The 23,211-nt window shown below is 49.3% G+C and overlaps 7 protein-coding genes across 7 annotated transcripts; 3 read left to right on the top strand and 4 right to left on the bottom strand.

Moving 5' to 3' along the window:
* Nucleotides 1–186: 186 nt before the first annotated feature.
* N7473_007594 (uncharacterized protein) lies at nt 187–1,663 on the bottom strand (the record flags this gene model as incomplete). Its single annotated transcript, XM_057153534.1, has 4 exons — nt 187–405; nt 460–602; nt 668–1,427; nt 1,493–1,663. 4 exons carry the CDS (start codon nt 1,661–1,663, stop codon nt 187–189), a joined length of 1,293 nt encoding a protein of 430 aa, XP_057007872.1.
* A 338-nt stretch (nt 1,664–2,001) lies between these two features.
* Nucleotides 2,002–4,225, top strand: N7473_007593 (uncharacterized protein; the record flags this gene model as incomplete). The annotated part of the gene is made up of 5 exons (XM_057153533.1): nt 2,002–2,049; nt 2,116–2,510; nt 2,571–2,761; nt 2,830–3,653; nt 3,743–4,225. The coding sequence occupies 5 exons, from the start codon at nt 2,002–2,004 to the stop codon at nt 4,223–4,225; spliced, it is 1,941 nt and encodes a 646-aa protein (XP_057007871.1).
* Nucleotides 4,226–4,580: 355 nt separating this feature from the next.
* N7473_007592 (cupin domain-containing protein) lies at nt 4,581–5,274 on the bottom strand (the record flags this gene model as incomplete). The annotated part of the gene is made up of 4 exons (XM_057153532.1): nt 4,581–4,669; nt 4,727–4,848; nt 4,908–4,966; nt 5,026–5,274. The coding sequence occupies 4 exons, from the start codon at nt 5,272–5,274 to the stop codon at nt 4,581–4,583; spliced, it is 519 nt and encodes a 172-aa protein (XP_057007870.1).
* Nucleotides 5,275–6,334: 1,060 nt separating this feature from the next.
* N7473_007591 (uncharacterized protein) lies at nt 6,335–6,784 on the bottom strand (the record flags this gene model as incomplete). Its single annotated transcript, XM_057153531.1, has 3 exons — nt 6,335–6,429; nt 6,487–6,655; nt 6,722–6,784. 3 exons carry the CDS (start codon nt 6,782–6,784, stop codon nt 6,335–6,337), a joined length of 327 nt encoding a protein of 108 aa, XP_057007869.1.
* Nucleotides 6,785–7,716: 932 nt separating this feature from the next.
* Nucleotides 7,717–9,080, top strand: N7473_007590 (putative translation factor pelota; the record flags this gene model as incomplete). The annotated part of the gene is made up of 3 exons (XM_057153530.1): nt 7,717–7,794; nt 7,863–8,351; nt 8,412–9,080. 3 exons carry the CDS (start codon nt 7,717–7,719, stop codon nt 9,078–9,080), a joined length of 1,236 nt encoding a protein of 411 aa, XP_057007868.1.
* Nucleotides 9,081–10,294: 1,214 nt separating this feature from the next.
* On the bottom strand, nt 10,295–11,620 carry N7473_007589 (uncharacterized protein; the record flags this gene model as incomplete). The annotated part of the gene is made up of 4 exons (XM_057153529.1): nt 10,295–10,486; nt 10,567–10,632; nt 10,726–11,421; nt 11,531–11,620. The coding sequence occupies 4 exons, from the start codon at nt 11,618–11,620 to the stop codon at nt 10,295–10,297; spliced, it is 1,044 nt and encodes a 347-aa protein (XP_057007867.1).
* Nucleotides 11,621–20,919: 9,299 nt separating this feature from the next.
* On the top strand, nt 20,920–22,414 carry N7473_007588 (uncharacterized protein). Its single transcript, XM_057153528.1, has 3 exons — nt 20,920–21,164; nt 21,213–21,709; nt 21,765–22,414. Exons 1-3 carry the CDS (start codon nt 21,122–21,124, stop codon nt 22,131–22,133), a joined length of 909 nt encoding a protein of 302 aa, XP_057007866.1. The 5' UTR covers nt 20,920–21,121; the 3' UTR covers nt 22,134–22,414.
* Nucleotides 22,415–23,211: the final 797 nt, after the last annotated feature.

Here is a 23,211-nt window from a genome sequence, read left to right as displayed (position 1 = left end):
AAGACATAGCAACTTGGTCATACTATAGATTCGGAATCTCTAGCATACTTCTACACTTCAGCAAAGATTTCAGGAATATTGCATATCGATATAGGTTGGAAGACTGGGTTGGACTAGCTCCATGACAATACAAGGCGTTGGGGTAGTTGTCAAGTTTGTAAGTCATCTTTGTCACAACATAACACCTTACGGAATAGCAGGTAATACTTTTCCTCTGCATTGTCCAAATCCAAATACCACCTGTCCGGTCGTCTTGTTTCGACACCACCCTTCCAAGATGACCTCGTCACCATCCTTCAGAAATGTCTCATGCAGGTCAGGGGGCGCAGACTTGAGCACCGTACGAGGAAGACTCCTCTCAAGGAGGCAGCCAAGGCCTATTTTCTCACCATCCGAGTTGGTAGCCTGTATCGACATATCAGATCATGCACCAGGTATAAGGATAAATATTGACATTACACTTGTAGATATGGTTCCAGTTCCAAAGACATCTCCTGTTGAGAGCCACTCTCCAGCCGATGCCAAATGCGTCAGTTGCTGGATGGGCGTCCAGTACAGCGTATTGAGATTGCTTTCACAAAGTGTGTACGACTTCTCGTCTCCTGTACACGGAACGGTTATTTAGCTGCTTCTCTGGGAAAATAGTAAAAACAAGTTGGTCACGTACGGAGCAAAGTCACTGACAGATCAATGTCGTAGGTCAGGGCCGCATCATCCTGAGGCATCAGATGTGCCACTGGCAGAGGATCCTGTTGTGTCGTCCTACCGCACTTCACCGACTCCAGGACCTCAATTGGCACGATCCAGGGACTAACGGACGTAAGGGAGCCCTTTGAATGGAAGCAGCCAAGGGGGGGCATCTCGAAGCTCTGGATCTGTCTTGACGACCAATCGTTGAGGAGTGTGAAGCCAAAGATGTGCTCCTTGGCCTTGGCGATGTCAAGTCGCTGACCTCGTAGCACAGGAGTAGAAAGCCACACGCCAATTTCCAACTCAAAGTCGAGCTTTGATTCGGGTTGGAAAGAGATGGCTCCGGTCTGAGGATCAGGATACATACCGCATGGCCGGGTGATGGGAGTGCCTGAGACCGCAAGGCTCGAGGTGCGACCGTTATAGACGGATGGAATAGAGAACCAGTTGGACGACACCTTTAACTTCATGACCTCGGTGCACTTGAAAGCGTTAGCCAGCCATAGGAGGAAGAAAACGGAAATATTCCAACGGCGGAAGTGACAAACATTTTTGGCATGCTCGAGAGAGCAGTAAAAGTCGGAGAAGTTACGGGTATGCATTGGCAGGTGGTTTTGAACAATGGATAGCGGAACCAACGCCTTGTCGACGATCTTGTCCAGGATACCAGAACGAATCCGGGCTCTGACTGTCGCTTGGAGGCCTATGGGCAGAACCGCAAAATCATTCCAATTATCCTGCATCGCGTTAAGCCTCGCTCCCCGGTCGATGTATCCAAGAAGGGAGGTCTGAAGAGACTCACGTTGGCAAAGACGTTGAAATTGAGATCTGGTATGGATGCAAAGAAGCCGTGGCGGTAGAGCAGATCCAGGTCTATAGCGAACTCCTGGAAAGCGACCGCGCAGCGTTTGCTCCTGTTGTCGTCAGTGGAGATGATCCCATACGGGAGATTATCGATGGTAAATGGGGTCATGACTTCTATCTTTACTTTGCTAGTCATAGTCTGATACTAGCGGCAGCTATGACCGAGAAGGCCCTCGACTACATATATAACTACTACTATTAATCTTGGGTACACATCCATTTGGCAAAATGACAATACACGTTTGGTGACTTATCGGCGAACCAGTGGACCACGGTTTAGCGTTTAGCGGAACATCATATACTCCAACGTCGATTCTCACCGAAATGCACGTGCCTAATACATTTGCCGAACCTGGAGGTACATTTCCCGAACCGTTTGGTTACCCCACTCGTAACTCCCCGAACGTCACTCACGACCAGCGACATTTGGTCTCCTGATTCTGTTTCATGTCCGGGAGACCCAGACGATCGTGTGACGCCTGCAGCAGCCAGAAAGTGAGTCTTGTTGCCCGAAAGCCGACCTTGCCGGCGTGGAGTGTCTGACGTCAATGCATCGCTCAGCTGCGATGCTGTGGCCAGAAGCCCATTTGCCAGAGATGCAGGCGACTTGGCCGGCCCTGCATCTATCGGCTGAGGAGGAGGACGATTACGACGACAGCAACAACTGCAATAACTGCTGCAGCAGCAGCAGTAGCACCAGGCCCAATCACCACTAGCGGTACAGGCCATTCCTCTCCGTTATCTGACTTGTCTGAGTCTTCACTGTTGCGCCTTCATATACCTGAAAAGCGTTACTTTGGAGTTCCAATCGCATTGCTCCCAACGCTGGTAAACCTATACTATACTCACCTGTACAATGCCGCGCTCCTTTTGCACAGACCTTCGTTGAATCGAGCTATCGAGTCAGATACAATCCGTATTGATGTGCTACTCAGCATTTGCGCCGTGGCTTCCCGGTGAGCAACCTACGTTTCCTGGCCTGGTAATCTCCTTCTTCCCTAACCTCTAGTTGCCAGATTCTATACAGACTCGAAAGGCTCTGCAACCCTGGTCGAAAGTCAGTTTGATCGCGAATGGGCCGAAGCAGCGGGTCGGATAGCGTTTCGAAAGGTGGAATCACCTAAGGGCGACAATATTGTTGTATTCCTCAACCTGGCTCTCTTCTGGTATAGCCATGGCCAGTTCCGGCGGTCGAACATGCTTACGGGTATGTCTTGCACACAAACCAGCCCCACAACATACAACACATGTTCATGCAACTTTATTCGCTATTAGGCTGTGCGTCGAACACCGCTTGGGTCCTTGGAGTGCCTCATGACGAGCAGGGTAGTGAGAACATTCTAGACTCCGAGATGCGACGGAGACGATTCTGGGCCTGCTATCTGCAGTGCTCGTTCCAGGCCGACTCCCTCTTCCCAAAGGTGCCCACTGAGGGTATGCTGATTACTAGACTTCCCTGCAGCGAGTCTGAGTTTCAACTGGGGACTCCTCAATCGAGTATTACTTTGAATGATGCAGAGAGCACAAAGAGCATTTACGCCGAGCTAATAAGGGCCATGGCCCTGTGGTTATCAGTCGTTCTCCTCATCAAGCAGACGAGACCAAGCCTGGCAAGTCGTATGGCCGAGATTCAGACCCTGGATGGACGCATCCATGAGGCCTGGTCAAAGCTAAACCCGTGTTTTCACCTAGATTGCGCGCGGATGGCTGCAGTACCTTCCCATGATCTGCCGAAATTACTCCTGTTGCACTTTATTTATCATCAATGCCTCTGCTCCCTGCATTCGTCTATAGTGCCACTCTTCTCCTGGAGTCCTTGCGAGGGCGTCTTCGGATACGCGCAGCAATTGTCTGCACAAACAGCTTTTGAGCACGCGAACTCTATGTCGGCGCTTCTAGATGCAGCCTTGGAGCTGGACTTGGATTGTCGCAGATTGCCTAGCTTCATCGGGTACGCTGCCTACTCTTCATGCGCTATCTTGACTCCGTTCCTGTGGTGCTCGCAGCCAAATGTCAGACAGCGCGCCGTATCCAGTATTTTGGCCAACCTGAAAACTCTACAAATCCTGGGAAGGTACTGGGCCTTTTTAGAAGTTCTGGTGCGTTTATCCTTGCTATTTCGCCGAATTTATGCTTTGTTCTACATCTTGTGTGAGCTATATGAGCTATACTAATAGATTGTCCGCAGGGGAGTTTTGCCTGTGGCCTGTACAAGGTGCATGCGAGTGCCCCGTTTCCACTAACAGATGAGCCAAAAAGCATGGCGCCCGAAGCCCTAAGAGAATTCAAACCAGCTAATTCAAGAGCGCGACTATCTATTCTGACGCACAATTCCATCATTATTAGTGAGCAAGGTTCGACCGCGCAGGCTGCGGACGATATTGGGGACCTTGGTCTTGAGGATGCAGGCTTTCAAGGACCTGTGTCGGCAGAAGCGAATATTTCTGGATTTATTTCACAAATATCGCCTGAAGTTGGCACTACGGGAACCCAGCTACCTATCCCGATGAACCCCTTTATACTTTCGGATCCCATCGGCTCTTGTGTTCTGGACGGCAGTGTTGTTGAACCTATAATAGGACTTGGCATGGACCAGTTTGGACATATTGAAGACTGTATTTTGGATCTGCTGAGGCAAGAAGGTCTGCTACAACAACAGGGAGCACAATAAGTACAAGCTTTGTGTTACCTGTGGATGCAGTTATCTAGGCCTAGTGCACATTTGGAATATCATGGCTTGTTTGTTAAGTAGGGGGATGGTTCTTTTCTATTAGGTCATGGAAATTAGTTTCGCCCATCAGCGGAGTCAACCTCTGATGGCTACAAACTTATACTCCTCGAATATTCTTCCCGCGAGAAGTTTTCTTGTGGCGACTGGATCGAATCTACGGCATGTAAGGATCAGATCATACGATTTGCCAGTCTAAACCAAAATGGATGTAAAGAAGCCTTTGAAATAGCATCATGATTGGAGAAGGATCTACAAAGTGACTGTTCAACGTATTCAGCCAAACCCGTCTCAAGTTCTACTTAGATATTCCACCAGAGGTGACATCGTCCTTGGAGTACCCTGTCGCTTTCAGAACCTTCCCTCCGACTGTGACTGGATGAGCGGCTATAAAGTAAAAGTTAGATTGTGCCGGTTGAAATCCGTGCGTGAGAGACCTCATACCAGAGAGTATAAAATACATTCTTGCAGGCTCATTGGAATAGTTGGTCCATCCGTGAATCGTGCCTCGCTGGACGCAAACATCGCCGGCTTTCATGTCCACCCGAGCTCCTTCATCGAGGTGACTTTAGGAGGAATAGGCTTAGAAATCGTAGTTCACGCGATTAGAAATGCATAAACATACCACGTGATCTCACCACTATGTAGAATACCAAAATCCAGAGATTCCGTCCGATGGAACAGCTGAAAAGTGAAAAGTGAAAAGCATTAGCCTAGTATAAGTACTCGGTTGCCAAACTCACTGTTTCCGTGTTGGGCGGAAAATCGACCACTCGGAGCACTGTGCCTGTCTTGTTTGACAGATCTGTGGTTCGGGCTTTAGCCGGATCAACCCATTCATCGTTGGATACGGGAAATTGATGCGTCTCGTAGAGCACTGCAAAGTTGCACTTGATCGATGTCGGGAGGCAAGGAATCACATCGTCGTCCACTACGATGGCTGCACCTTGTGAATTATGGCCAGTGACGATACGTCTGGGGTGCGGAAACATAGTGGAAGACATTCCAATAAGGTTAGAGCAGTGATTTACTCAGCTTTGTGGTTTGAAGAGTCAGAGTAGGCTCCTTAAAGGGAAGATACAGTTATTACAACACAAGTGGGCATCTATATGGAAATGCACCGTGGAAACTAATTACCGAATAACCCCGATCCTATCCCGATCCTACCCCGAATCTGCTCACAACGGCGCACCTCCACTTCACCTGTTGGCCTGTTCCAAGGCTGGTTCTCACGAGGTATATTGCAATTCTCCGACCCGCGAGGAAAGCCGAATACCGAACGCGACCGCGGAGATACCGGAGATTATTGATCACCTAGAGTATTGCGAAGAAATTTGGAATCCGAACCCAAACAAACTGATACAGTGGGCTGCTGGCTAACACTATCCTGGTACCGTATTTCACTGGTAATGGGCGCCTTGTACTGATACAGGTCGTAGCCAGGTTTATAATAGCTTTTAGGCGATTTTACCCTAGTCGGCAGTCTGTCCAAAGCATTGATTGATCGTATATAACGATTACCAGGCGTTTACTCCAGCATTGAATGATAGGTAGTGAACGGCTTAGATAACCAAGGTAAGAAACAGGGGGGCAGGAAACCGGCATCTGGGTTAAGGCAGACAAAGCATGAGGGTTCTAAAGTATGCATCTGTAAGACAAGATATACAGCATATAGATATTGAACGAACTTGTATCAATCTATCGCCACATCAACGGCTTGCTATAAGGATAGTGTAGATTAAGAAGATAGGTTGTTGAGATACCGCGGAATATGTTAGCCGCTGGATTAAAAGATCGCAGTACTGTAACCTTGCGGAGACGGGCGCTTTCTGACATGTTCTTCTAAACTGATCTGATTGTTTGTGCAAAAGGGTTTTCATATATAAGATGAGGTATCCAAGTTCTAAACGGAATAAATCAGATGACATGACTGATCGTTCACTAAGCAGATATCAATGAGAACGAAAATATCTCGGTCTAGATACAGGATGCAGTATGTTGCGCAAGAAATGTTTTGAGAAAAATTGAAATCCGTATACCATACCAGGTTGATCAGTCGATCACACTGGCATCTCCCATCGTCCAGAAGACCTTCACGTTCCAACGCTTGATCTTCCACAATAACTCTGTGTCATCCCTTGCGACATCTATAGATTATAGGGAGCCAGCCATGTAATATTCCGCTCCAGTTATCTTCCCAGTACGTGTCCGATAGTGCTGTAAAAGCACAGAAGCCGTCATAGATGCAGCAGCTGCGCCCTCTGTGATGTTGATCCGGACATTGTTGACAAAGTGAGTGGTGTCTAATTTCGCGATTTTCTCGTAGGATCGACAGCAAATGTCCTCCAGGCCACTCATAACGTAGCCATCGATCTAAAAGGGACCAGGCGCAAGGGCGGATATGAGAAGTGTTGAGTCGACTGTATCAAACGCGAGTACGGCACGGTAAAGGGCATCGGCAATAGCCTCGTGGGAGGAGAGTGAAGGTAGAGCGGCTGCCATCTTGTTCTTGGTCGGTTCCATTCTATTTCCCAGGATAATCAAATTTGATTTTGCGGTCTTTTGAGGCTTGAAAGTTCCAATATCGTTTCGATATAAATACCCAGCTTAGAGCAAGTATCGGCGGAAGCCCGGCCGAAAACACCAGATTTAGTGATTACTCACTTCATCCCCGTGGATTTATCAGACATCATCAACAAATATAGCGGATAAGGAGTGAATACCCCAAAAACTCGCCCACTTTGAATTCCGGTTGAGTTTACCATAACGCAGAATTGCGGACGAATTGCCCAAAACCCGAAGTTCGGTTAACCCTGGCAGTATACAGTCCTGTCCCCCTAGGCTAAGGACAAATCAAATTTGAGGGCGATTCGTTAGATCGATTGCTATATTTGTTGGCTCTCAGGTAATGATTAGGGCAATTAAAGTATATCTAAACAAAAAATGACCTCGACGACCTCATGCAAGTTCTATACTTGTTTTTGCTTGGCGTCAGGGATTCCAACAAAACTTCAATGGAGGACGTAAGGATGTTTAAAACTCTGATCTTTGTTTCGAGTTGAGAAAACATAAAAGCAGGGACCAAAGACCAGCATAGTCTTCTGTACTTCAGATGTACCACCAAGTCAGCATAATCCGGTATTATACGGCCAGCCATATATTGATGCTGTACAGCAATCTGCAGGCTGGTACAGACAAGGGCGGTCTCTGGCGGCAGTATAGTGCGGGGCGTCAGGGCGCGGCGGGCAGGTCAAGACTCGATTTAATCTATTTTTACTTCCATCAGTCACCAGTGAGGACTTCCGAGGCCTTGCTTTCGTCAAAAGTACACCAGGGCATCTGAGGAGATCCCATTTCTTTCAGAACTCACTCAACTCCCAAAATCAATTGCTGCTGCCGACTCCAAGTCGTCTCGGCTAACCCCAGCTCCCAGAATGCGCCTGATCAAGAATACGATCGAGCACAATGGCTCAGGAACAGTCACTCTATGCCCCGAAGAGCCTGAAGATATGGTACTTAACACCGACTCTTTTTGTCACAAAGTATTTGTCCTCCAATCTCACACAATGACCTCCTCTAGTGGCACGCATATAACCTGATCCGCCCCGGTGATCTGCTCCGCGCCAGCGCAATCCGACGCGTCACAACAGTCCAAGATACTGGCTCTACATCCTCTGCCCGAGTACATTTGACACTATTGATCAAAGTCAAAAGCCTCGACTTCGACCCGCAAAGCTCGCAGCTGCACGTATCCGGTCAGATCACAAACGAGACTGCGCATACTAAAATTGGACAATTCCACACTCTCGACCTAGAAATGAACCGTAACTTCACGCTAGAGAAGGAGGTCGGCGCTGATGGGGAGGGCGTTGGGTGGGATAGTGTTGCGGTGGAGCAGCTAAAGGATGCAGTCGATGAGGGCGGGAAACGGCGTGCGGAGGCCGTGGCTGTTGTGATGCAGGAGGGGCTGGCACATATTTGCTTTATCGGGCAATTCCAGACGATATTGAAGCAGAAAGTGGAGATGTCCGTGCCGAGGAAGAGGCAGGGTGGTGGAGATCATGATAAGGTGAGTACATTGGGCTGACATTAGATATTAAATGAGAACTAATTCATCGATCAATTACAGGGTATGGGCAAGTTCTTCCGTGTAACGCTGGAGACACTTTTGCGTCAGATGGACTTCAACACCAGCCTTACGTCCGGTGCAAACAATGAAGTTGTGAGGCCCGTTCTACTTGCATCTCCTGGGTTTGTTGCCACGGGATTCCACAAGTACATTCAGTCTGAAGCATCTACGACAACACCTGGTCTCAAGCGGCTACTGCCTAGCATCGTGGTCGTGCACTCGGCTTCAGGCTATCTCAACTCATTATCAGAGGTCCTGCAATCGCCCGCTGTCAAGACTCTCCTCGCAGATACCAAATACGCGCGGGAAACGAAACTCATGGACGACTTCCTGGACCAACTACGCAAGGAGACGAACAAGGCTACCTACGGTCCTCGTGAGGTGGAATCAGCCGTCGACCAAGGAGCCGTCGGCCGTGGTGGCGGTGTTTTGATCATGTCAAACAGACTATTCCGGTCGCAAGACGTCGCCGAGCGTAAGCGATGGGTCTCTTTGGTAGACCGCGTTCGGGATGTTGAGGGCGGCGAGGTACGGGTTCTTAGCTCGGACCACGAGAGCGGAAAGCGCCTCGAGGGACTTGGAGGTATTGCGGCGCTTTTGACGTTCCCTGTTGTCGAGGAAGATTTGGATTCGGAGGACGATTCGGACGATTCGGCCCATGCTGATTGAGTAGACATTGGCGCGGCATTACGAGATAAACGATGCATGAATAGAAGCGAGCTTTTGATACGGAGCATCCCATGCCATCACGGAACCATAGATAGAAATCCCTTGGCGCAGAGCATCAATTCCAGAAAAAAGCTTTTGGACATTCCCCGATGCAGTTTATCCCTCTCACTCCTCTAACCCAGAGCCTTTTCGGAAGCTCTTGGCCCCAAGTTTCTCTTCGCAATCTGAACTCCGACCGGCATCATATTGAACCTCACCTTCCAGAGTGACATCAAGGCAACTCGCGCTATAAACCTGTACCCCAGAAATCAGCCTCGACGGGTGTTTCACTAAACAACTAGTTTGAAATCTTTAAACAGAAACCCCCCATCGACCCACCTAGATCTGCACCATGGGTCCCTGGTTTATTTTAGGTGATGTGCCTTACGTTCCACGCGATGAAACACTGGGGGCCGAACTTATGTGACCCTGCAGGTGGCGCAGACACTGCTTAATTAGTAAATGTCTCCAGAGTACATGAACGGGGAGAATATTGCATGGTTAGCCCCCGAAGATTGCCGAGGCTAGCTGCGGAACCTGTCAGTGTCAACGAGGCTGTGACAGGCGTGCAATAATGCATGTCGTCGTGGCGCTTTGGGGGCAGGATTACATTCCCTCCAGCCCGCAAATTATGCTATTTTGGGGCTCCTTGGAATAGAAAAGGTAGTTGTTTGATATTATATTGGGGCTGGGAGACTGCAGATGCTAAGGTTGAAGAGGTAAATTATGGCGCAGTGTTTATTTTGAGTATGTTGCTTTGCCTAGCTTGTAGCAGACTTGTGGCAGATTTTATGCAGTTTCCTCTTGTCTTGTATCAGAGACTAGTTGGGGTCGTGTGACCGTCGAGCTTACTGATCTAACTACGAGGAGTATTGCTTGCAAGCTTACAGTATAGTTCTCACTTCGCTTGGCATTGTTTACGAATGTGCGCTCCAAGTTTGATGGTTCTATAACTCATTTGATAGCTATTTGAAGATGTGATTTCAAATACAGTCCTAAGAAAAGTAATGCAAATCATCAAGAATATCCAAAACTCCATCCGTCCAACACCAGAGCTGTTCATGAAGAATCGTAACATAGTGTATAGGTAAGTATTTGTGGTGGAAAAGGCCCGCCACATCGAAAGAAGTTTAGATGCGAACAGTACAATGGAGACTCAGCACTTCGGTTCGGAATCAATCTTCAAATTCCTGGCGGGCTCGCTTCCGTGATGTTGGTGGAGGATTAAGGGGTGATTCGCCTCGATCGGATATTTCTGAAGGAGATGTGCTGCCCGAGGTTGCGTGTCGTTGTTTAGCCTCGAGGTGTCGTAGTTTAGCTTTGCATTGATCGGGCGTGTATCCTTTTGTTGAGCCCAGTTCTTTCATCTTTGGAGGAATTAGTTTTTGTATTCAACTTTAAGGTGTTTCCTGGAGACCATCTATCGCCAGGAAGTTATTAGACTCACTTTTTCAGCGATGAACTGGGACCTCTCGATCTCCCACATATCGGAAGCGGAGAGCAGCAGTTGAACCTAAAGTAAATCAATGATCAATTAGCCTCTGAGACTCAAAAATGATGCAAAACCCCTCCAACCTCAAAATAAATAAGGAGGCCACATACTCACATCCTTCTCATCCCAGCGCGCATGTTGCTTAAGCTTGAGCCGACGATTTAATCGCATTTGCAGGCGCGCCTCGCTGGCATCTTGATTAAACCGCTCGAAGAACATCTGTCGCACTCTCTTCCATGACACATTCTGCTCGCGCAAGTCCTCAACAAAAGCATCTTCTTCTTCTGCATTAGGGTCTCGGCGGCCACGACCTGGTGCACGAGGCTTCGGCGGCATTGGTGCTGGAGCGGGCGTGCTTTGGCTACGCTCGCGCTCTAGGCGCTCCACGCCTTCCGGGTCGGGTAGGATGCTAAGGGGAGTGCGAGTGTCGCGGGATGGAGTTCTCATATCTGATGAAGTGCGCTTCATGCGCTTCGGTGCTGGAGCCAAAGGCGACATATTGGGCGTATAGCCCATGCCATAAGGTATGTCAGTTGGAGCGTAGGCATAGTTAGCGACCGGAGCCGTTGTCCGGGGATATTCGCTAGGGAATTGTGCCGTGATGCCCAAGCCCTGTGGTTGAATTTGATCGTTGATGTTATACTGATAATCTTGGGTTGCATATTCTTGGGAGTGGTGACTGAGTGCTGGGCTCGGACGGAACGAACTATCTGGGAGGGAGATGGGCGTGAGGATGGCTGGATGCGGGACAATAGGCTCAGTGCAATAAGGAGATGGAGGTACTCCCATGAAGGAGGTTTGGTATGCCGGCTAAAAAACATTAAACAAATTGTAACTATAATTAGCCCATCTGAATATTGAAGTTGTTCGTCGACACCGTCGGGGGCCAACGAGGCTAGGGCTGGATAGTGGGCCTTACTGTTTCAACACCCGTCCAAGTAGCGTTGACGGGCTCATAGTAGCCCTGCAATTCTTCTCTCGAGTGAGGAATCCCTGATCGGCGCGACATGATCTTCACTAGAGATGTAGACCAAAAATAACCAGCACGTAGTAGGGATCGCGGTCCAGTGAGCACTTGATTGGAACAGGCGCCAAAGGTGGCAGAAGATGAAACACAGTCAGACAGCTCCGTGCAGGAACAGCAGTAGGAGGCGGCGGTTGGGAGAGAAAAATGGTTTGCCGAGCACGGCGTTAAACAGGTACGCGAGTAAGTTAAATGGATGACTCGAGAATAATAAAAATAAAGGCCAAACCAACTGGAAAATGTAAGAATCGAAGTGCTTTTTGGATCGTAATGAAAGATGCTCGGAATGCGCCAGGTGAACCTCCAGATTCTTATAGATGAACCCAGCCCCGGAAGAGAGAGGGGTCAAAAGCAACAAGATATAGCAGAAAATGCCCGCAGGCACACTCTCTAGACTCAATTTGAGAGATATCACAGCCCACGACCGGAATGCCTCGCGAGGCAGGACGAACAAGCAGCGTCGGTTTCTCAACTATAGGCTCAGAGTGCACCAGAAATGAAGAATAGTACCGCCGACGACCGCCGTGCTGCATTGGAGCGCTCGGGGGCAGAAGTGTAGACTCGACGAGGGCCTATATTTAAGCGCCAGCAGATTCAATAGTGCGAATTGTGGTCTTGATATCCTTGTGGTTCCCGGCCCCCATGTTCTCGCTCTGCCTTCCACCCACCCACCCCAAGATGGTTATGCTAGGTAGATAGACTCGGCGAGCACAGACTTGCTGTGCATCCGATGGAAATGCAAGGTAACCAAATGTGAGTGAGAAAAAAAGTGATGGGCTTTTTCATTTTTCAATTTAAAAAAATATTTATTTGGTGGGGGACATTCAATGTTTTTCCCATCCGTCGCTCTTCTCGGAGCGTGGCTATACCCGTTCTAGAAAACCGGCAGTGTGGAGTGGAAAACCTGGTGAATCATGATTGAGGAAATAGAGGGGATGAAAATGGGCCAAATAGGGCCAAGAGGGCCAAAATGACCCCCAAATGCCAGCTTCTGATTAGCGCTGATGGAGAATAATTTGAATAAATGGTGTGGCATCCATGCTAGTTGCTAGCCAAGCAGGCAGTGCACAGGCATAGATTCGGATGATCGGGCGGGATGATCGAACTACATTCTGGATTTAAATGGTTAGTGTCCCCATCGTCATATTGCATAGACATGTAAATCTTGCATAGACATTCCACTGCTTTTCAACAGAGAGATCATTTATTTAGATTATTGACCTTGTCATACCGATAGGAGACTATGCGTCCGATATTGGCATCTTTCATAGTCCTCGCAAACTGGCATATGGCTAATCATCCTGACAAGATCTAGGATCTCTGTCTTCCCTCGGTCTCCACCGGCTATGGGGCCGGCCTCCATGGTAAAAGTAAACAAGCCAAACCAGATTGAAAGACATGGCCGAACAGGGGTGTAAGCAATTCCCACCTGGCCTACCCTCCCACCTGCAGGATACTTGACGGGCGGCGGCTCTTGACTGGACGAGAGGCCCCCAGCGAGGCCGGCAAGGGACCGGTGGGGGCTGCTGAGGCTGCTGAGGCTGCTGAGGCTGAAAGGCTAACCGCGCGCCGCTCGTGGCTTTTTTCTTCCGGAGAATTCACAGCCGGTAGTTAAGCGCTGAGGGGTGGACGGGGCCCCCGCCCAGGCCCCCTAAGAGGCTAAGACCATTCTCAGCACTTTGCTAACAAAGAAAAGGAAAATCTAGATAGACTCGGTCATTCCTGGGGCTTGCCTTTTTGTTTCTTCTTTTGCTTCTGCGGGGCCATGGAATCCTTCGCACCTGCCACTAACCGGCAAAGCAGGACTGATGTTGTGAACTGCTTCGCCAAGTAGTGGAAGGTGGAAGGTACAAGTCGCGACAGTATTGATGTAGCTAGACGGGGGCCAAATCTACTTTTTTCTGGCCGGCTTTCCACCCGTCTAACTTCCACGTACCCCCCTCTTCGTATATCCCCACACCTTCAACGAGCCATGACCTACGTGGAAGCTTCCGATAGACTAGTCGCATTTTAAGCGCCCCCCAAATCCCTCAAAACCTGTCTGAGGACATACAACCCGAATACTACCCACAGTCTGCCCGACGAGTCCAGCATACTACGTATACGGGCATGTCCTATCCGTGGTCCAGACTGATCATATATGATGTACTGCAGCTGTGTTGATCAGCCGGAACTGTGAGGAGTCGTTTATGTTCATGTGGTCAAATAATTATTATGCAGTCAGAACTTCAAGAAGTATTCGAGGAATCTACGGATGGGAGTGAACCATGGGAGCGGTGTACCCAGAACCTCGGTCACCCTCCATACCATAATCCATCTGCTTGGTACTCTCTTATCAAATCGGCTGCCACCGCTTGTATGCCGCTCAAAGACAGAGTGATGGAGCTCACTATGTATTTGGGTCTGGGCTCAATGTCAACTATTTGCCCACCTAACACACACGTGGCAGCTCTGTGATGCCTAATGAGCGCCCCAAGGATGTAAATGTGTCGGAACAATAGCAGCAGTGGAGACCGGATAACGGAGATACTGAGTGAACTACGGAGTAACTAACTAGGCAGTTAACTAACTAGTTATCTAGTTAACTTAGTTATTTACTCCGTATAATCCGGTGACGGTGAATTACGCAAAGGGGTTTAGCGTGCCTGTTCGGGTTTAGCGCCTCTCTGCGCGTTACTATCGCCGTGCGTGTTTCTATAAAGTCCCCATCATCGCCGCTTCAACTTCGATCTGCTTTTCGCCCTTCTGCTCCTCCTGTCCCTCCGTTTCTCGTGTGCGCCTTGCGAGTGAGGCATTTTTGCCATTGATCCGGATCACCGAGCTCCGCTACCCCCCCTATCTTGCCAGCGCGACCGGCCGGTCCTCTGCGGCCCTTTGAGTCCTCCAGCGCAGTCTGCGGTGCTTTTTCCTTCGCCCTGGCGTGGACTTTCCGCTCAGGTCTCACCATTACGCTCGAGTTGAGGCATTTTTGCCTTTGGTCCGTCGCGCCGACCTGCAGTTCTGGCCCCTGACATGTCAATCGATCGGTCGGTCATCCAACTTCCGCGAAGTCCAGGCGTATTCGCCCTTCCCTCATTCCGGAAAATCGCCCGTGTCCAGCGGGGCTTCAAGTTTGCCTTGGGGGCGCAAATCGAGGGTAACAGTGTTGGCAGCCTTCCCTGATACCGTCCGTATCCTTTCGGAACCGAGGAAGACCGGGATCGAACTGGTCAGCGTACGTGAACGTCCAAACTGTCTCTACACGGGTCAGCCGGTGATTGCGAAGTCAGCGAGAGTTGGCGAGATGATAACAGTGCCAATCTGTTCTACACGATGATTGCTAGGTTTTACGGCGGCCATGTTGAGACTCCGGAACGACCTCTGAAGGCGCATCAGGCGACCTCGTACGACCGTTAGCAAACGTCAATTTCTGTCGACATACACAGTTTCTCCTGCCTTCGTCCGCATTCGGAGTCCACTCCAGCCCCTGCCACCGAGTGTGCCTTGTTGCCGAAGACCCGTTGACATCATGATCGATTGGCGGAGATGATGAGACGGACGGATGGGGTGAACAAGGGTCTGGTCCTGCAGCACGGGCGTCATGCGGACTGCGGACGATGAAGCTATTTTCTTCGTGTCGGCGCGTCCAGCGCGTTTTGTCGTCGGTCTCGTGCCATGGAATGACTGGCACACAGAGCCCAATCGACCTGGTGGTGACAGCCGGACGCAGCTGATGCGCAGATCTGTGGTTCTCCAGAAATAGCAACAGCGCTATACAATGTGGCTATTGGATCAATTGGATGAGATGGCGAGTCCTTCGTGCGTTAGTACGCTGCATGGTGCATCAACCACAGAATCGATTGGCGTAGACAGTTCTCGTCTGGATACCATCTTGACGAAGCTTTTGCTCTCTGAGCTTGAAATCGATCCTGGCGTGCCCAACTTGCAGGCTGGATCAGGCGCGGAATTGGTCTGACGAGAGGTATAAAGCCATGTATTTCGCCCGCCGACTTAGTGAAAGACCAGTCAAGAATCCAACTTCGTCTTTCGATTTGATCGAAGTACTCAGTTTTCTCTACATTACTCTTTACCTATTTGATTTATTCTCTAGTACCGGTCACAGACAATATGACCTGTTTTACAGAGAATGAACACGAAATATTCAGTAAGAGATAGTCTATAAGCCTGATTGATTACACTAATCTAATGTGCCGAAGCTTCAGTACCGACTTGGCCGTGTGAATGGCCAGAAGTGGTCGTGTGCGACTCTATGGTTGCCCCAGGGTTAGGCACGTACGCCAATCCCATAGTGATCGGAGATGATCTTGCTCCGTTGGGCTCGGCTTCCAATCCCATCGTGATCCAGGTTGACGAGGGTTGGTGCCAAGATGAGCCAGATCAACTTGGCTCTGATGCCGACACTGAGATCATGGCTACACCGGAATTCTGGGGGACGTTGACGGCTGGACACTTGGCCGTTCCGGTGAAGGATGATGTAGCTCTCGATTCCTCGTCTGTCCGCGTGCCAACCAGGTCGCTAGTCTGTGAGGACCCAGAAGGCTTTCAGCCGTTCGGGCGGTCTAGTCCCAACGGTTTTCAGTCGGAGAAAGCATTGAAAATCACTAAGCATTCATTTGACGCGTTGCGGGAATGCCCCGGTTTTGGGGCTACAAGGCGGGAGAACGTTGCGAGTGATCACAGAGGTAAGCTTGGCCGACGGCTATTTAAGACTATTATGCTAAATAGTATTAGGAAGCGAGCAAAGCACTGAGCAAGACCAAGCTTCTAAGACAGAGGAACTCAAGGAGGATCGCAATGTGCCTGATATTTCTTCAATGACCCGCATCGCTGTGCCACAAATCAAGTGCTTAGGCAAAACAGCCTCGACTTGGGATTCTTCCATATCTGCTGCCATTGGCGATGAACTTGCGGCGATCCACGATCATATGGAGCACTGTCGGAATGCCGATTGTCAACAAGCTAAGGCTTTTTTTGATGGGATTCAGTCCCCTCGTGAGTAACTCCGTGCTGTACTTATTCAATACAGTCGCTAACACTATGATCTTACAGAAAACACGCTACCAAGCAACTCAAACAGGTCCAAACAGCTACAAGGACAAAGCGAAGAAGGCCGAGTGACCATGCGATTCTATGCCCCTGACTTCCAGAAGGGGGCTACTTGGCCAACAAACCTTTTAGTCAACCAAGTGATCATCCGAACAGCCTTTTCGCCGGATATACCTTGCAGTCTAGAGATTTTCAAGCAAGACGATATTCTTTTCGGGCGAGGTGCTGTGGTTGTCCCTATGGAAGGGAAGGACCCAAAATGCTTTCTCACCTTCTCCCCTAAAGCTCGCCAGGACGATCACGGTACTAATGTCCGTGCATCTCGAAAAAGGGCAGATGGGATTGTGATACTCGAATCGGTCGTGCCAGAACGGGAAAAGGGAGCCAATTGGCGATACGGCTTCACTGGCCAAGTTTCTGTTGAAATTTATAAAAGATGGCCCCCTTTAGCCTCAGATTATGAGGAACGAGAAGTCTTCTTTGGAAGTATTGCTCTGATCATCCACTCGGATGGGGTAGACCCAAAATGCTTCGTCACCTTCTCTTCTGGACTATCTTCAGCCGATCGCAAGCCTCATTCGCCTGCGGGTAACGTCGTGTGTGAACCGTCAATGACTACCGAGACTTTTTCTCGGGAGACAGTAGATCAAGCTGATACTTCTGTTGGGAAGAACTTGCCGCTCAACTCTCACTCGCGGTCACTAAAACGCCAATTATCTCACGATGGTATTCAATCTGAACTCAGACGATCGAAGAGACTGGCCAGGAGAGCTCGAACTTGATTGTGATGGTTGCCCTTCTTCATGTATTCATTCCTTGGTACTTCAGCATTATTCAAACAATCAATGATTTCATTTGAATTGACCCTGTTTGATATAAGATTTGTTATTCATACTAGTCCATACACTTGTAGCTTCTCCTAAAATGAGACCATCTGGTTTAAATTGTGAGAAAATGAGTTGAGGCATACTGTAAAAGTCAGGGAGTAAATAAGTTAGGTTTACAGTGAGAGACACAAAAGCGCGTAGAAACAAATCCTATAAGGGATTTCAGGGCACAATTCAGCCACTGGGCTGTGGCGCTACACTCGGAGTTTCAGTACGCCAGTAACTTAGGTGGTGGTCGTCCACTCTGGGTCCAGTGCCTCCGAAAATGGTATAGTTTTCTATGATGGCTGTCGCCGCCTTAGCTTTGGTATAAATTGAGTTTGGGCTCGCTCCTAGAAGCCCTCCACCTCGTCCTCCATCTCCTAGCCCCTTAACCCACTTGGCTGAGATGACGCACTTGCTGCACCCTTTTAAACTAAGAGCATTGCTGGACACATGGGTCCCCTTCGTAGGGCTTGTGCAGCAACTGACAACTCGAATTAGTATACCGAACTCCGTTTGAGGTCAGGACCAAAACTTGAATGCGGTTAGACCGGACTTGACGGAAACCGCTGATCTTGCAAACTCTTCCAAGAGTTTCGAGAAACAACAAGAGCGATGGGGCTATTCGGATCTTTCTCGGATGAGCACTGCGGCCGAGATAGTCACCCTTCTTTTTTGAGAGCCATCCGCATTCCTGATATCTGGGTCGCCTCTCCTCTCCTACCAAGTGCGTCTTGTTGTCCTATGCTCTGTTGGCTTCCTGATCGATAGGCGTAGAGGATAAGTTGGAACGGATAAGAAACAATGTTCTACTCCTGTTTTGCGGATCGTAGATGAGAAGGGAGTGATTGTTTCATACGCTCCCTTTGACGATAGAATAATTGGTAAGCAGAGCTCTATTGACCCGCTGGTGAACACTGGGCGCAGACGATCTACAGTCATGCGGCCTCCCAATATAGCAACCGTGCTCTGCGGCGTGGCTACTAGATGAAGTGGACAAGTGAGCTAGTCATTCATGCCACTCAATCGCGGGCTAACGTCCAATTCCTCGGATGGCCTCCGAATCTGAAAGGCGCAACGCGACACCGTCTTATCGCGTACAAACATTCGATTTCTCCTCGACCTACGTCAAATCCAGTGCTGCAGTTCATACTCTGCGTATCTATACCGTTCCACCCAGACCTGGCGGTCCTGTCGGGCTATTACCCCTACGTTAATCCGCCCTGCAAGATTCGCCTTCTCCCCTGGGCCTTCGAACGACTGTCAAGCAAGGCTCAATCAACCCACTAGCCATAACACAGTGCAGACTTAAAATAGCATACGGACGGGCAGGGTAGTCATATCATTTCTGCGGTAGTCCTCTGCACTGCCTACCAACATGGGCACGATTGGTTGACCGATATCGCCTGGCTGCGATCGTGTCAGGGCTTTTGCTGTCCGATATTAAGACTTCTCCGTGCGTACCCGTGTCGGACTGCTTGTTGAGCAAGGCATACTCGGTCAGACGAGTGGTATCGAGCTAAATATGGGTATGCACTGTCATCTTGTCGGGGTGGCGCATGAAACGCTATAGCCTGCTCTTATTCCATCACGGGCTGACGTCCAATCGTGCAATGCCGCATGGACTATTGCTATTTCCTGGAGCTGACTCAGTCGATGCTGGGTCACATATATAAAGGGCCCCTTTCCCCCGGCTGGCACCAGCTTCTAGTTCTCCATTTACTTCCCACCTTGCGAGGTGATACGATTTTCTCCCCCAGTAAGGCGACTAGCGGCACCATGCCGAACCCGGTCGTTATTATCGATAACGATGAAATACCAGGCCCCGAGTTACGTATTTCACGGCCTGGAAGAGGCCCTCGTCGGAATTACAGATCTGGCTTGACATCATCACGGAAGCGAAGAAGAATAGAAATGAAGGAGCGGCCTACTTTGGTATGAGCTCGTCGCAGCACTTCCTTCTTCCATGGCTAATAAAGCTCTAGGATGACGCTTTCAAAAAGCTTCGAACTACATTTAAAAGCGAAATTGCGATGTTACGAGAGAGAAACCGAATCCTCCAGCACGAAGTTCGCCTGAAGAGGAACAAGCTCCAAAAAGGCAAAGAGGTATTCATACAACTAAGGGAAAAGCTACGGTGCAAGATCTGCTCCGATCACCCAGATCGTTGGGCGACGCTTGCATGTGGACACATGTTTTGCCTGTCATGTGCAGAGAATCCTGAGGCGCCAAAGAGATGTCCCCTCTGTAGGGCACCTGTCAATGGTTTTCTCCGGTGCTACCCATTTGCAGGATAGAACGCAGCCACGCTATCATGTTGATAAATCATTTTGCTGTTTTCATGTATTATTTCAAGCTTCGTTGTTTGCTTGTATGTGTTTGTCCGTCCTGGGCTCGGGCGATCGGGGCGGCTGACCAAAAGAGTTCGAACTTGATGGCAACCGTTACAGTGTATATCCATTTTTGCGACCCACGTGCTCTTCCTTATGTATTCATTCTTTCAATCCAATGATAGCAAGTACGGGCACTAAAATTATTCCCGAATTTCAGCATTGGCATGCCCTCGGGCCTAGTAAAATGTCGAAACGCAGCAGGGTAGGATGATACTCGGAAGGAGAGTGTGATAGTCCGAATTTCTTGTACAATACGGCAGACGAGTGAAGTTGAAGGGATCTAGGCCTTCACTGTTTCCATTGGTTAAATCAATAAATTATATGGGAGAGCAATTGCTCAGTTTAAACAATCGGATTCACCGCCGAGGTTAATACACATACCCCAAGGATAAGCGTTTGATCGACAGATAGGGTAGCAAGGGACCTTCCCAGCATGGAAGCTTTTCATTTTTACAAGCCTAGGAAGAGTTCGTGTGGCGCTATGCGAATGGTATGAACTGAGGAACAGCCTAGTGTTTCCAAATATTGTTCAGTGGGCCATACTGGTGCACCAATAGGATATCAACCGGTCTGAATTGCTATAAAGCCCCTGACTGGCAATTTGGATGGGCTCAAAACACATGACTAATCTTTGCGGGAGATAGTATCTCCCTCTTCCGGATTCATCTACCTGCTGTGTTCTGACAGGTGTCTCACACCTCAGGCACCAATGGGGTGACAAATCCATATCACGTGGCAATAAGTGTGTTAGCATGTTTGACCAGCTTATGCTGGAGCACTAGTCCATACTAGGTCGTGTGCTCTGGCTTAACTATGCCTGTCAGCAAACAACCCGAGAGCAGCTTAATTCTGCTATTCACTGGCACCCACTCAGTGCTCTGCTCGCAGCTTATCGTTACCACGTGATTTTTCAGCTCCCGATCCCCTCCCGGCATAAACAAAGCGCACTCTGAATCTATCCTGACCTCTCGCGCCTCCCATGGCAGCTGGAATTACTCCACCAGGGAGTGTCCTCGAGTCTCCCCTCACGCCACCACCCACCGAAGAAAAACCATTGTCAAGGAGTGCTCAAAGCGTCGTGAAGTTTTTGCAGCTCCACCTAGCAGGTCATCGGCCACAACCTTGGTGGGAGCGTCGACTCAAACCGGACCACTATACACAAGTCTTGCGTGTGTTGGATGCTGACGAACCTCTTCGGAATTACGTGGAGGACAAAATACGGTGAGTATCCTTAGGTCGTGCCTCATTGATACAGGCGTACTGAGATAGTTGGTCATAGGTACGACTACGATCCTTGCCGTCATTGCCTGGCAATCCGAATGCCAAGTCCTCTCCATGATATATTCTGTGCAAAGATTGTCGATGAAATATTAAGGCAACTGAGGCAATTTCAGCAAATCGATGGGCCCGTTGCTGATTTCTCCAAGGAGGTCGAGCATTTTGCCACTTCGCGAATCTTAATACCTGAAGATACGGGAGATGGAAGACAGTCTTATTCCAGGCGGGAACCCGACGCATCCTTTGGCCACCGCCAGGCACACTACCCCGGTGTAATCGTGGAAGTGTGCTATTCACAAAAGAGGCAGCGGGTCTCACACCTGGCTGATGAGTATATTTTGAATACTGATGGAAGTGTGAACGCCGTCATCGCCTTTGATATTGACTACAAAGGCTCCAAGAGAGCGACCGTTACTATATGGCGACCGGAATATGTAACAGTCGATGGTGTGGAGGAGTTCCGGGCCACCGCTGTGGTCGAGGCGCAAGTACGGCTACTTCAAATCCACCATTCCCGACGGTTAGATGCTGACAGATGAGTAGCTATTTCGGACGGACTCTGGATTTCCAGTTGATGGTGTTTTGATACAGCTGTCGCTCAGGGACTTCGGGACAGAAGACCTGTGTAGTGGGAGGCCTGGGCTCGACCGACAAATTCATATTACATCGGAGCAGCTCTGTGATTTCCTCTCCAGTGCCGAAGCTAGGCAACAGTCCCAGACGCAACTCCAAGGCTCAATCAATCGAGTTCGACCGGGCGTTTTGAAACGTCCTCGACCACAGACCCCGCCAGAACAGATAAGCTCAGAGGACGAAGGATCTGTCGAAAGAAAAAGGGACAGCAAACGTGGACGTCGAAGTAGCGACTACCGTCCCAGCTCCTCTTCGGAGGACTCGAAGAGCGAGTTTTGAATGTGTAGATACAATGCCGTTCTCGTCGTACTTGCTGCAATACAGGTGGGGAAGTGAAGGAAACACGTTCTAAACGAAATCATTATTTAACTTAGATTACTGGCATGGTGATGGTATTCTTTATGCAAGCATTTGGGGCTAGTCTTACATGGAGTAGGATTCTTCCTATCCTGTTGTTTGCCGCCCGAGGGAAATTCTGGTTTCCAGTTGTTAGTTTGAATAGACAAGTAAATTGAAAAAATGAAAACGGGTAGCGAAACCAGCCTTCTGGTAATGCAGGGATATTCATTTAGCTTCAGTTCAATACTTTAGACCATCTCTGGCCTAACGCCATTTGCTCGGCGGTAAATGATAGGACAGTAGGGGCGAGCTCTCAGGTATTTGCGCCCTGTGAAAGCTGGGTTGGCTGCTGGCGTTGTGCAAAGAGTGCTTCCCATCCAATGATTTGCCGCTAGGGGAATGAACAAGTCAGCAGTGAACCTGGGCTGCATGCGCTGAATGTAGGCTGCGGCACCTCAGCAGAAGTCACAATACACAGACATTTTGATCCTGGCGAATCGAGGATGAATAATTACGCCTCCCCAGGCTGAGGCACCTTCCCATTCGCAGTAATAGTTCAAGCCTGTGTATTCCTAGCTTGTAAAGGGATGCATGGGTCAGACGCCAGGCTAAGCTGGTTCCCCCAGGTCAGGGCCATCAAGGCCAGCTTCTGAAGGTGTTTTGCTTGATTATTCCCTTCTTATCTCTCTACAAAACTACAAGGCATCTACCCCGCTTTCTCGGGGCGCAGCTCCAGCTGTGTCTCCTAATTAACCAACTCCTGGGAGCCACGAAAGACTTAGGACAAGGCTGACACGAGAGGATAGGAAGCAAGGCCCATGATTTCGGCTGGACAGGTTCCCCGGGTTCCGAGGTCCGTCCATAACATGCAGGAGTCGGCTTAGCATAGTCTTAGAGCTTTTGCTCCAATTCGCCAATATTGAACGCCAAGAAAGACCTCTTCATATATCCAAGCAGAGCTTATCCCACCCGTTCCTGTCTAACTACGAAATCTGTTTAAAGACGAAATCAAGTGGTA

The sequence above is a fragment of the Penicillium subrubescens genome (assembly GCF_028828155.1).
Source record: "Penicillium subrubescens strain IBT 31985 chromosome Unknown utg000005l_segment0_segment0, whole genome shotgun sequence".
NCBI classification, from domain to species: domain Eukaryota; kingdom Fungi; phylum Ascomycota; class Eurotiomycetes; order Eurotiales; family Aspergillaceae; genus Penicillium; species Penicillium subrubescens.
This window is presented reverse-complemented; position numbering and strand designations above follow the sequence as displayed.

What these genes read in the sequence shown, in the direction of transcription:
- N7473_007588 (XM_057153528.1), top strand. Translation starts at nt 21,122, where the DNA reads ATGCTGACGAACCTCTTCGGAATTACGTGGAGGACAAAATACG. An exon ending in TACGTGGAGGACAAAATACG is followed by an intron (nt 21,165 to 21,212) that starts GTGAGTATCCTT and finishes GTACTGAGATAG; the next exon opens with TTGGTCATAGGTACGACTAC. An exon ending in CCGCTGTGGTCGAGGCGCAA is followed by an intron (nt 21,710 to 21,764) that starts GTACGGCTACTT and finishes ACAGATGAGTAG; the next exon opens with CTATTTCGGACGGACTCTGG.